This window comes from Oncorhynchus nerka, linkage group LG23 (assembly GCF_034236695.1).
Source record: "Oncorhynchus nerka isolate Pitt River linkage group LG23, Oner_Uvic_2.0, whole genome shotgun sequence".
In the NCBI taxonomy this organism is placed as follows: Eukaryota; Metazoa; Chordata; class Actinopteri; order Salmoniformes; family Salmonidae; genus Oncorhynchus; species Oncorhynchus nerka.
The window spans coordinates 51,358,876-51,369,533 of record NC_088418.1 but is presented as its reverse complement, the minus strand read 5'-3'; the positions used below and the strand labels follow the sequence as shown (position 1 = coordinate 51,369,533).

The 10,658-nt window shown below is 45.1% G+C and overlaps 1 protein-coding gene and 1 long non-coding RNA gene across 2 annotated transcripts; one reads left to right on the top strand and one right to left on the bottom strand.

Annotated features, from left to right (window-relative positions):
• The first annotated feature begins 546 nt into the window (after positions 1 to 546).
• Positions 547 to 2,916, top strand: LOC115106262 (uncharacterized). Its single transcript, XR_003860014.2, has 3 exons — positions 547 to 724; positions 2,200 to 2,345; positions 2,431 to 2,916. It is a non-coding gene; the product is annotated as an uncharacterized LOC115106262 (long non-coding RNA).
• A 680-nt stretch (positions 2,917 to 3,596) lies between these two features.
• Positions 3,597 to 6,858, bottom strand: LOC115106261 (unique cartilage matrix-associated protein-like). The gene is made up of 5 exons (XM_029628828.2): positions 6,742 to 6,858; positions 6,454 to 6,519; positions 6,276 to 6,365; positions 4,509 to 4,607; positions 3,597 to 4,110 (listed from the first exon to the last, which is right to left on the bottom strand). Exons 1-5 carry the CDS (start codon positions 6,797 to 6,799, stop codon positions 4,022 to 4,024), a joined length of 402 nt encoding a protein of 133 aa, XP_029484688.1. The 5' UTR covers positions 6,800 to 6,858; the 3' UTR covers positions 3,597 to 4,021.
• Positions 6,859 to 10,658: the final 3,800 nt, after the last annotated feature.

Below are 10,658 nucleotides of genomic sequence, written 5' to 3'. Positions count from 1 at the left end.
TGCGATGTCTTAAGTCTCCATGTAGTGTTGTCTCTTGCCGTGATGTGTTTTGTCTCTTTATATATATATATAATGCCGTCATTGTAAATAAGAATTTGTTCTTAACTGACTTGCCTAGTTAAGTAAAGGTTAAATATCTTCAGATGTTTGTTCCGTCAATGCAAATCCGGGTTCTTTGGGACTCACCGTAATCTGACCTCTTAACTCTTACCTTCACCATTCAAATTCAATATGGTCTTGATCCCGGATCCCAGATAGCACAAACCATGTTTGTTGACATTCACCACCTTTGTGTATATATTAGCACAGCGGCTGTTGCCTATATATAAATGAGCCATGCCTACTTTAGAGACACCAGTCAATAAAATGAAATAAACGTATCAAATGTGGATAATAATTACAACAAAAAAATGTAAATTAAGTATACACTAGGGATACATTTATGATTTTATTGGCGATATGCTGACGCGGTCGCCAGGTGTACGGTGTTTCCTCCAAGACATTGGTGCGGCTGGCTTCCGGGTTAAGCGGGCGTTGTGTCAAGAAGCAGTGCGGCTTGGCTGGGTTGTGTTTCAGAGGACGTACAGCTCTCGACCTTCGCCTCTCCGGAGTCCGTACGGGAGTTGCAGCGACGAGACAAGACTAACTACCAATTGAATACCACAAAGTCCCATCTCCTAGCACCTCAGAATTTTCCCCATGGGCCAACTAGCAATCTAGACCGGTATGATTAACTGTCCCAATGGCGTGTGTAAACCTAGCATGATAGCAGATCAGGCAGACTGCTCAGAATTCTAATTCACCTACTATCAACATTATTTAATCATCCTGTCAGACCAATATAACTGTGTCTTTATGGCTTAGTACAGATACATACAGTGGGGCAAAAAAGTATTTAGTCAGCCAATTGTGCAAGTTCTCCCACTTAAAAAGATGAGAGATGCCTGTAATTTTCATCATGGGTACACTTCAACTATGACATACAAAATTAGGGGGAAAAATCCAGAAAATCACATTGTAGGATTTTTTATGAATTTATTTGCAAATTATGGTGGAAAATAAGTATTTGGTCAATAACAAAAGTTAATCTCAATACTTTGTTATATACCCTTTGTTGGCAATGACAGAGGTCAAACGTTTTCTGTAAGTCTTCACAAGGTTTTCACACAATGATCACAAGAATGGTGAGCAAAAATCCCAAAACCACACGGGGGGACCTAGTGAATGACCTGCAGAGAGCTGGGACCAAAGTAACAAAGCCTACCAGTAACACACTACGCCACCAGGGACTCAAATCCTGCAGTGCCAGACGTACTGGCTTAAGCAGGGAGACACATGTCCAGGCCCGTCTGAAGTTTGCTAGAGAGCATTTGGATGATCCAGAAGATTGGGAGAATGTCATATGCTCAGATGAAACCAAAATATAACTTTTTGGAAATGCAAATGCAAATCATGAGTTGCATCCAAAGAACAGCATACCTATTGTGAAGCATGGGGGTGGAAACATCATGCTTTGGGGCTGTTTTTCTGCAAAGGGACCAGGACGACTGATCCGTGTAAAGGAAAGAATGAATGGAGCCATGTATCGTGAGATTTTGAGTGAAAACCTCCTTTCATCAGCAAGGGCATTGAAGATGAAACGCGGTTTGGGTCTTTCAGCATGACAATGATCCCAAACACACCGCCCGGGCAACGAAGGAGTGGCTTCATAAGAAGCATTTCAAGGTCCTGGAGTGGCCTAGCCAGTCTCCAGATCTCAACCCCATAGAACATCTTTGGAGGGAGTTGATAGTCCTTGTTGCCCAGCAACAGCCCCAAAACATCACTGCTCTAGAGGAGATCTGCATGGAGGAATGGGCCAAAATACCAGCAACAGTGTGTGAAAACCTTGTGAAGACTTACAGAAAACGTTTGACCTCTGTCATTGCCAACAAAGGGTATAGAACAAAGTATTGAGATTAACTTTTGTTATTGACCAAATACTTATTTTCCACCATAATTTGCAAATAAATTCATTAAAAATCCTACAATGGGATTTTCTGGATTTTTTTTCTCATTTTGTCTGTCATAGTTGAAGTGTACCTATGATGAAAATTACAGGCCTCTCTCATCTTTTTAAGTGGGAGAACTTGCACAATTGGTGGCTGACTAAATACTTTTTTGCCCCACTGTATGTGTTTATCTGTGTCTTGTCTCTAGTGTAAGTACACATACTTCAAGCCTGCTTATCGCTGTGTGGAGGAGAAGCATGAGCTGCAGTGGCTCGACGCCACCAAATGCTTCTTCAAGGGCCCCTGTGGATAGAGAGCCATTGCACTGGACCACCTGCCACACAAACACTGCAGGTGAAACACGTACACTCTCAAACACAATGCAGGTCACGTGCTACTGTGCTCATCAGATATGCTAATGCTGCGTTCTCTATTGCAGTAACTGTGTCCTGTTCAAATGGGAAAGAGACGGCATGTTGAAGGTAAGTGTCGCGTTTTAGTGGGTTTGGAGTTCAGATGGACCCAAAGCACTTCCTTCTCCCATCTGATTGGTCCCGGGTTTGACTACTACTTCCTGTTCCTGTCCACGGGAGAAGTCAGGGCCTAAGATAGCTGGGGAGCTGCTGAAGCCTCGAGGTGACGAGCAGCCCAAGTTCCTCAACGGCATGCTGTAGTCCTCAGTCACTTACAGTCACCTTCATCATTGTCTTCATCATAGGAAGCGACTGCTGCTGGTGCTATTGGACTTTCTGGTGTATATTTCTCTGCATGTTGTATGGTGTTTTTTTACTGTGGATATAATTTGAAGCTGATTATGGATTTTAAATTGCTGTGTTTTGAATGGATTCAATTGTATTTCCGAATGAGTTGTTTGTTGTTCCCTCCTGCTGGCTTTGATGGGAATGTGCTGATTAAATCGTGCTGAGTAATTTACCAACCATCTCCTCTGTCTGACTTGGGCTCGCTGGAAGAAATTGTCTCCTGTGCTATATTTTGTCCTTAGTCTGAGGGGGTTTTGGAGACACCCAAAAAATAGTAACAGGAGCTGGATAAAGAGAAGATCAAGTAGGTCTGAACAAGGGAACTAGCTCACTGTTTTGCTTCTCCCAAATGTGATTTAATACAGCCTGCCTCCTCAAAGTGATTAACAGTCAGTTGTATTGGTCTAAGCAGGTTGTATAGAACACATCATATATCAACCACACCATGTGACCAGGTTATGGCTCAAATATAGGAACAAACAGGCACTAGTTCAACTCCTGAGGTAGAGACCTGTCTGTCAGTGTCCTTATAGTCCCTCTCTGTCTGTCTTCTTCTCTTGGCCCAGTGCTGTCTAAAGTTGCAGCTGTGGAACGTTGGTAGTCTCGCATGGAGTCACGGCATTAGTCTCAGTCTGATGAGTTCCCCAGCACTCACTCGCACACTTACATTTTATCATCCCTTCTTCAGCTTCCCCTCTCTCTTTTCATTCGCTCTTTCTCTCACTCACACATTTCATTCAGGTTATGAATCTAGGTGCTTAAGAATTCACCCCCTGATTTAGCTCTATATATATGCCATATATTTTTTTCACAGCAGTACATTTTATTGGTGTCTGTGGTTCTGAATTACAGTTACAGGTTTCATATTTGCGATTGCAGTTGGGTTACAATACAGAAAAGACCGTACAGTTTGATACACAGACAGATGTGAAAGAAACACAGACCACACCACACAGATACATGTACAAACACAGAGATAAGCATACAATCACGACAGCCTCCTTTTTCAAACTTGACCTGCCAGTCTTTAATAGTTTTGAATATAAATGTTGCAAAACCGTGTTTTATCTACATAATACTACCATTTTAAATGATTGAGTTTAATAGTTTTGTATGTCAACCTTTTTACTCCTAGATTAGTGATGTTTTGGCCACCTCCCTTGCTCTTGTTATGTCCGTCTGATAGGCTAGGTGTCTTAAATGGCACAGGGTCCTGCCAATCACAGGCTGGTGCACCATGTTCGGATCTCCTTGGCCTATGGAGCATGCTCACCAACCGCGGGGATAACGGGGGTAGAGTCCATCATAGTGGAACTCACGCCACTGCTCTGTCTTCTCCCGTGTCCTCTCATCCTGCTCTGTGGATGGAGAGAGGAGAAGAAGGGAGCCGAGAGAGGGGAAAGGAAAAGGGTTGAGGGTTTTTTGTTTGTGCCAACCTGCAGAGTGTAGAACTCGGAGGACTAAGAACGTGTATTTCTGTCCTTCATGTGAAACACTTCGGTTTACTTATGTGGGAGAAAACACTTCCCAGAAACGCAAAGGGAACAAGAACTACCACAAACCCAACACATCCCTATACAGACGTGTGGTCAACGTGTTCAGTGCAGCACACTGTGAAAACTGTGATTAGACTCTGTGATTACTGCAGATAAATCAAGATGTGGCGTTTACCACTAAGGTATAAGGGTCTGAGTTGAACCAAATGGGCACTTATGGTTTTAAACCTCATCTTTGGAACAGAGTTAGTCGGTCTTACCATCGCGCTCCTCTTCCACGTAGTTCTCAAACTCGTTCCTCTGTTCGTCATAGTACTCCCTCCTCCTCTCATCAGCTGACAGCCTTACCCTCTGCTCGGCTACGGAGGGAGGGAGGAGGGGGAAAGAAGGAGAGATGGAAGAAGGTGTTAGGGTCACTAAGGTAGAGTGAGAGGTGTTGTCTTAGTTACGTCATGAACCTCAAAGATGTTTGGCGCCAAACTTCCAACCTGTCCTCACCTCACACGTTCCTCACGCCACACACTGCAGGCAGTCCAACTCTATCACACAGTTGTTGGGAGAGATACTATACCTGTTGCTTTATATACACACACACACACACACACACAGGCTGGTACTGTATACATTGAACACTAGCCCTCATTGGGGTACTCACATAAGTTTTAAGGTGACATCACAACATTTTTAGTACACACACACAACAAGAACACACACACTGACTAGTAGGTTGTTTTCTTACAAAACGGTCTGGTGGAAACTTTCTCAGGTACTAGACTTACTGGTTGGGTTCACTATCTCTCCCTATTGGCATGGGAAACATATATTTACATTGCCAGAGCAAGTGAAATAAACAATCAAAAATTAACAATAAACATTACAATCACAATTTTCTAAAGGATAGAAACATTTCACATGTCATATTGTGGCCATGTACAGTGTTATAATGATGTGGAAATAGTTAAAGTACAAAAGGAAAAATAAATAAATATTGGTTGTATTTACTGGTTGCCCTTTTCTTGTGGCAAACAGGTCACAAATCTCTGTCTCTCTGTCGTCGTGGCTGCAGACCTGCTCACGTGTCTTACTGTAACCCAATGACCAAGTTAACACACCTTTCCATTATCCTCCTCAGGTTTCTTCTCTTTCTTTTCTCTCTCTCATTTCCTCTTGTTGTCTCTCTCTCTCTGCACTAGATTAATGGTTAATTGGTCCACACATTCCTGTCTCAGCTCCTGCAGTGCCTTCCGTTTGACCTGCGCATCATTCCACTAACACGGTCACAACAAAGTCGTATACACACATACACACACATTCACACATGCCCTCATGCACGCGCACGCGCACACACACACACTTCTCTCCCTTCTCTCTCTTGCACACCCAGCTCCTTGGTGACTGGCTGGCAGGCGATATAAACAGTATTTTGTAACTAACGCTTTCCAGGAATGTGGGCTTGTTTTCTCTGAGCGGTGGCCCAGAGAGGTGCACTGACAAGGAGCTGGAGCAGACGACAGCCTATCTGTCTCTGGGACTGGCTGAGAGGGACAGAGAGAGAGAGAGAGGGAAAGAGGCTGCACCACACTACCCTGTGACTCCTTTTGCTGCCTCCAGCCTGTGTGTGTGTGTGTGTGTGTGTGTGTGTGTGTGTGTGTGTGTGTGTGTGTGTGTGTGTGTGTGTGTGTGTGTGTGTGTGTGTGTGTGTGTGTGTGTGTGTGTGTGTGTGTGTGTGTGTGTGTGTGTGTGTGTGTGTGTTCAGTGTTCAGTCTGCCCTCCGAGTTCACAGCCATGACCTCAAACCACACCACCCAACATTTTAATCCACAGACCATAAAATGAATAGACTTTGAGTACACACACACACCAGCAGTCTCTACAGAGTGCTGTAAACCTCACAAAACAAACTGTCCATAATGGCACCAGCAACTTCAACCACATGCAAACACTAACATCATCAACCCCCATGTCCCCTGTCCTGCCCCTGCCCCGGCTCCATAGTAATGCCCCATAGTGATGGTAAACAGCCTCACCGAGGACCTCCGCCTCATATTTGCGCCGACTACGCTTTTTGAAGAAGTTTGCTCCATCCGCATCGGGCATGAAGACTCTCCGCGCTGACCCTGGGGGCAGACGGTAGCAGGGAAGGGTCAAAGAGGGTCATTGGGGTCACTCAGGTTGGGGAGGGGGAATGGAATATATGACACTCACCTTTGGGCTCTGCAGCTTTTCCCTCTCTTCCATCTCTCACCGATGCACTCCGCACCCCGGGGGAGACTGGGAAAGAGAGACAGAGGTTTTTGACAATTTTACACTTGAGCTGATCAGCAAGGCCTCTTTCTAGACGTTCTGCACAAGCACCTTTCAGAAAAGGTCTCACCATAAACATCAAACCTACACCATAAAAAAGTTTTTAAAATGTGACCCTCCACCTCCTCTCCCACACCCTACCTTGACCCCCCCCCCTCCCGCATGTCAACCCCCTATCGGGGTACTTACGTGTGAGGATGAGGAGGGTGGCGAGCAGAGAGAGAAAGACCAGATGAGTCCAGGACATGATGAAGAATACAGTGAAACAGCGCTGCGAACAGTCAAGTTATGAACTGAGAGAGAGAGGGAGAGGCGAGGGAGGGAGGGAGGGAGGGAGGAGGGAGGGAGGGAGGGAGGGAGGGGCGAGGGAGGGAGGGAGAGGGGAGGGATGGAGAGGCGAGGGAGGGAGAGGGGAGGGATGGATAGGGGAGGGAGGGAGATGCGAGGGAGGGAGAGGGGAGGGATGGAGAGAGTGGGTGTGAAGAGAAAAAGAAAGAGAGGGAGTTTTGGGGAAGGGGGACAGCTGGAATTTCATTTGCCTTGAGGAGGGGTGAGGAGGGGGCCATGACATATAACCTGAGACAGAATCTGTTGTTGAAACTGAGGAGAGACACTTAAGAACACACAAGAAAAATCTCCAGAGACTATTTACAGGGGGGGTACCGGTACAGAGTCAATGTGTGTGGGCACCGGTTAGTTGAGGTAATATGTACCTGAAGGTAGAGTTATTAAAGTGACTATGCATAGATGATAACAACAGAGTAGCAGTGGTGTAAATGAGGGGGAGAGGATGGGATGGAGGGGGAATGCAAATAGTCTGGGTAGCCATTTGATTAGGTGTTCAGGAGTCTTATGGCTTGGGGATAGAAGCTGTTTAGAAGCCTCTTGGACCTAGACTTGGCGCTCTGGTACCGCTTGCCGTGTGGTAGAAAAAAGAACAGTCTATGACTAGGGAGACAATTTTAAACTTCTAACCAAAATAAACTCAAATAAACACAAAATAAACACAAAAAAAGAAACATCCCTTTTTCAGGACCCTGTCTTTCAAAGATAATTAGTAAAAATCCAAATAACTTCACAGATCTTCATTATAAAGGGTTTAAACACTGTTTCCCATGCTTGTTCAATGAACCATAAACAATTAATGAACATGCACCTGTGGAACGGTCGTTAAGACACTAACAGCTTACAGACGGTAGGCAATTAAGGTCACAGTTATATAAACTTAGGACACCAAAGAGTCCTTTCTCAAAAGAAAGATGCCCAGGGTCCCTGCTCATACGCGTGAACGTGCCTTAGGCCTGCTGCAAGGAGGCATGAGGACAGATGTGGCAGATGTGGCCAGGGCAATAAATTGCAATGTCCGTACTGTGAGACGCCTAAGACAGCGCTACAGGGAGACAGGATGGACAGCTGATTGTCCTCGCAGTGGCTGACCATGTGTAACAACACCTGCACAGGATCGGTACATCCAAACATCACCCCTGCGGGACAGGTACAGGATGGCAACAACAACTCCCCGAGTTACACCAGGAACGCACAATCCCTCCATCAGTGCTCAGACTGTCCGCAATAGGCTGAGAGAGGCTGGACTGAGGGCTTGTGGGCCTGTTGTAAGGCAGGTCCTCACCAGACATCACCGGCAACAATGTCGCCTATGGGCACAAACCCACCTTCGCTGGACCAGACAGAACTGGCAAAAAGTGCTCTTCTCTGACAGGTCGCGGTTTTGTTTTACCAGGGGTGATGGTCGGATTCACGTTTATCGTCAAAGGAATGAGTGTTACACCGAGGCCTGTACTTTGGAGAGGGATCGATTTGGAGGTTGAGTGTCCATCATGGTCTGGGGCGGTATGTCACAGCATCATCTGACTAAGCTTGTTGTCATTGCAGGCAATCTCAACGCTGTGCATTACAGGGAAGACATCCTCCTCCCTCATGTGGTACCCTTCCTGCAGGCTCATCCTGACATGACCCTCCAGCATGACAATGCCACCAGCCGTACTACTCATTCTGTGCGTGATTTCATGCAAGGCAGGAATTTCAGTGTTCTGCTATGGCCAGCGAAGAGCCCGGATCTCAATCCCATTGAGCAAGTCTGGGACCTGTTGTATCAGAGGATGAGGGCTAGGGCCATTCCCCCCAGAAATATCCGGGAACTTGCAGGTGCCTTGGTGGAAGAGTGGGTTAACCTCTCACAGCAAGAACTGGTAAATCTGGTGCAGTCCATGAGGAGGAGATGCACTGCAGTACCTAATGCAGCTGGTGTCGCCTTTGTTCAAGGACACATTATTCCATTTCTGTTAGTCACATGTCTGTGGAACTTGTTCAGTTTATGTCTCAGTTGTTGAATCTTATGTTCATACAAATATTTACACATGTTAAGTTTGCTGAAAATAAACGCAGTTGACAATGAGAGGACGTTTCTTTTTTTGCTGGCTTGATGTCATGCAGAAAAGAGGGGTGAAGGAGAGAGAGAAGGATGAGAGTAAGGGACGTATAGGAGAAGGAGAGAGCGAGTGAGAAGGAGCAGAGGCAGAGATTGACTTTCATTACACCTCACAAATCATAAGGGTGTCACTGATCTAAATGGCCGTGTAAGAACCACACACAGCACGGGGAGTGGAGGAGGACAGTGTGTGTGGTCTGCTCCGGGTTACTGATCTGAGGTCAGTTCAGGCCAATGAGGACACTTCTTTCATCACTGTCCAATCAGTGACCAGGGTCTCGCTGGAGATGTCAAAGATGCTTTTGTATCCGTCAGTTTGTAGGCCTGAAGATGTAGTGTGTGTTTCGCGTTTTCAACTCTGTTTTCGCTGCTTGGAAGACTTGTTGACCAGGAGACTCTTAATAAGGAGATGGGGATTAAAATGTGCTTGTCTGTGTGTTAACTTGCTGTGTGTGTCCCTCTGTTGTATTGTGTGTGTGGATGCATATGTTTTCCCCCTGAGGAGAAGCAGGTGTGTGTGTTTTGTGTTGATGCATGCAAGCCTTGCCAGGCCTGGGCATATGAAAAGCAGCAGAGCCCATTCACCTCTCTGGTATGGATGATCTCAGTACTGTTCATTGCCCCGATGGGCACAGCTCCCATAAGTTACAAACAATGTGCTATACCCTCCACAGGAGGTTGGTGGCACCTTAAAACTTCTTCTCGATATGACAACAGCCAGTGAAAGTGCAGGGCGCCAAATTCAAAACAACAGAAATCTCAAGTATTTTACATCATTTTAAAGATACACTTGTTGTTAATCCCACCAAATACTTATTTTCCACCATAATTTGCAAATAAATAAATTAAAAATCCTACAATGTGATTTTCTGGATTTTTTTCTCATTTTGTCTGTCATAGTTGAAGTGTACGTATGATGAAAATTACAGGCCTCTCTCATCTTTTTAAGTGGGAGAACTTGCACAATTGGTGGCTGACTAAATACTTGTTTGCCCCACTGTAAATCAGATATTACAGGAATATTCTGTGAGTCTTGATTGTGTATTACTGACTAGAACATATAAGAATCTCGTTAAATGATTATATTTCTTTTCCATATGGGCAAGTGGTGATGCAGCCAGTCAAGATGCTCTCAATGGTGCAGCTGTATAACCTTTTGAGGATCTGAGGGCCCTGAGAGCTGAATAACTTTGACTGTTTCACATTCAAGCTTCAAGATGAAGTTCAGCTTTTTTCTTCTTTCCTCTAAAAGGAATCTACATTCAGTATCTATGTAGCCACAATTATGACAAACAGCCAGACCACCTCCACAAATACTGCAAAAAACATCATGCAGTAACCCAAGGACGCCACCTTGAGGACTGTTTATGCATTCACATTAACACATGCAGGTGTCTATGTTTTGGAAAAATCAAGAAGAGAAGGCTTTGTTAAGACTGAAGTAGGAAACTGAGCAGAGGAGTCTGTCCTTGGCTTTTTTTCCTGAGTGAATGAGTGGCTAAGAGACCTGTGTGTGTGTGCATGTGCGTGTGTGATCATGAGTATCAGGTTTATGGGTCTCGATTTTGACACTGAATTACATGTGTAGGGTTGGTAGGATTTCATGTATAGTGTATGTATGATTAACTGGTAGACTTAAGGGCTTTACTCTGAATGG

Coding starts and splice junctions, on each gene's coding strand:
- LOC115106261 (XM_029628828.2), bottom strand. CDS start 6,799: ATGTCCTGGACTCATCTGGTCTTTCTCTCTCTGCTCGCCACCCTCCTC. Junction 6,520..6,741: donor CACCCTCCTCATCCTCACAC/GTAAGTACCCCG, acceptor TCTCTTTCCCAG/TCTCCCCCGGGGTGCGGAGT. Junction 4,111..4,508: donor CGTGGAAGAGGAGCGCGATG/GTAAGACCGACT, acceptor CTCCATCCACAG/AGCAGGATGAGAGGACACGG.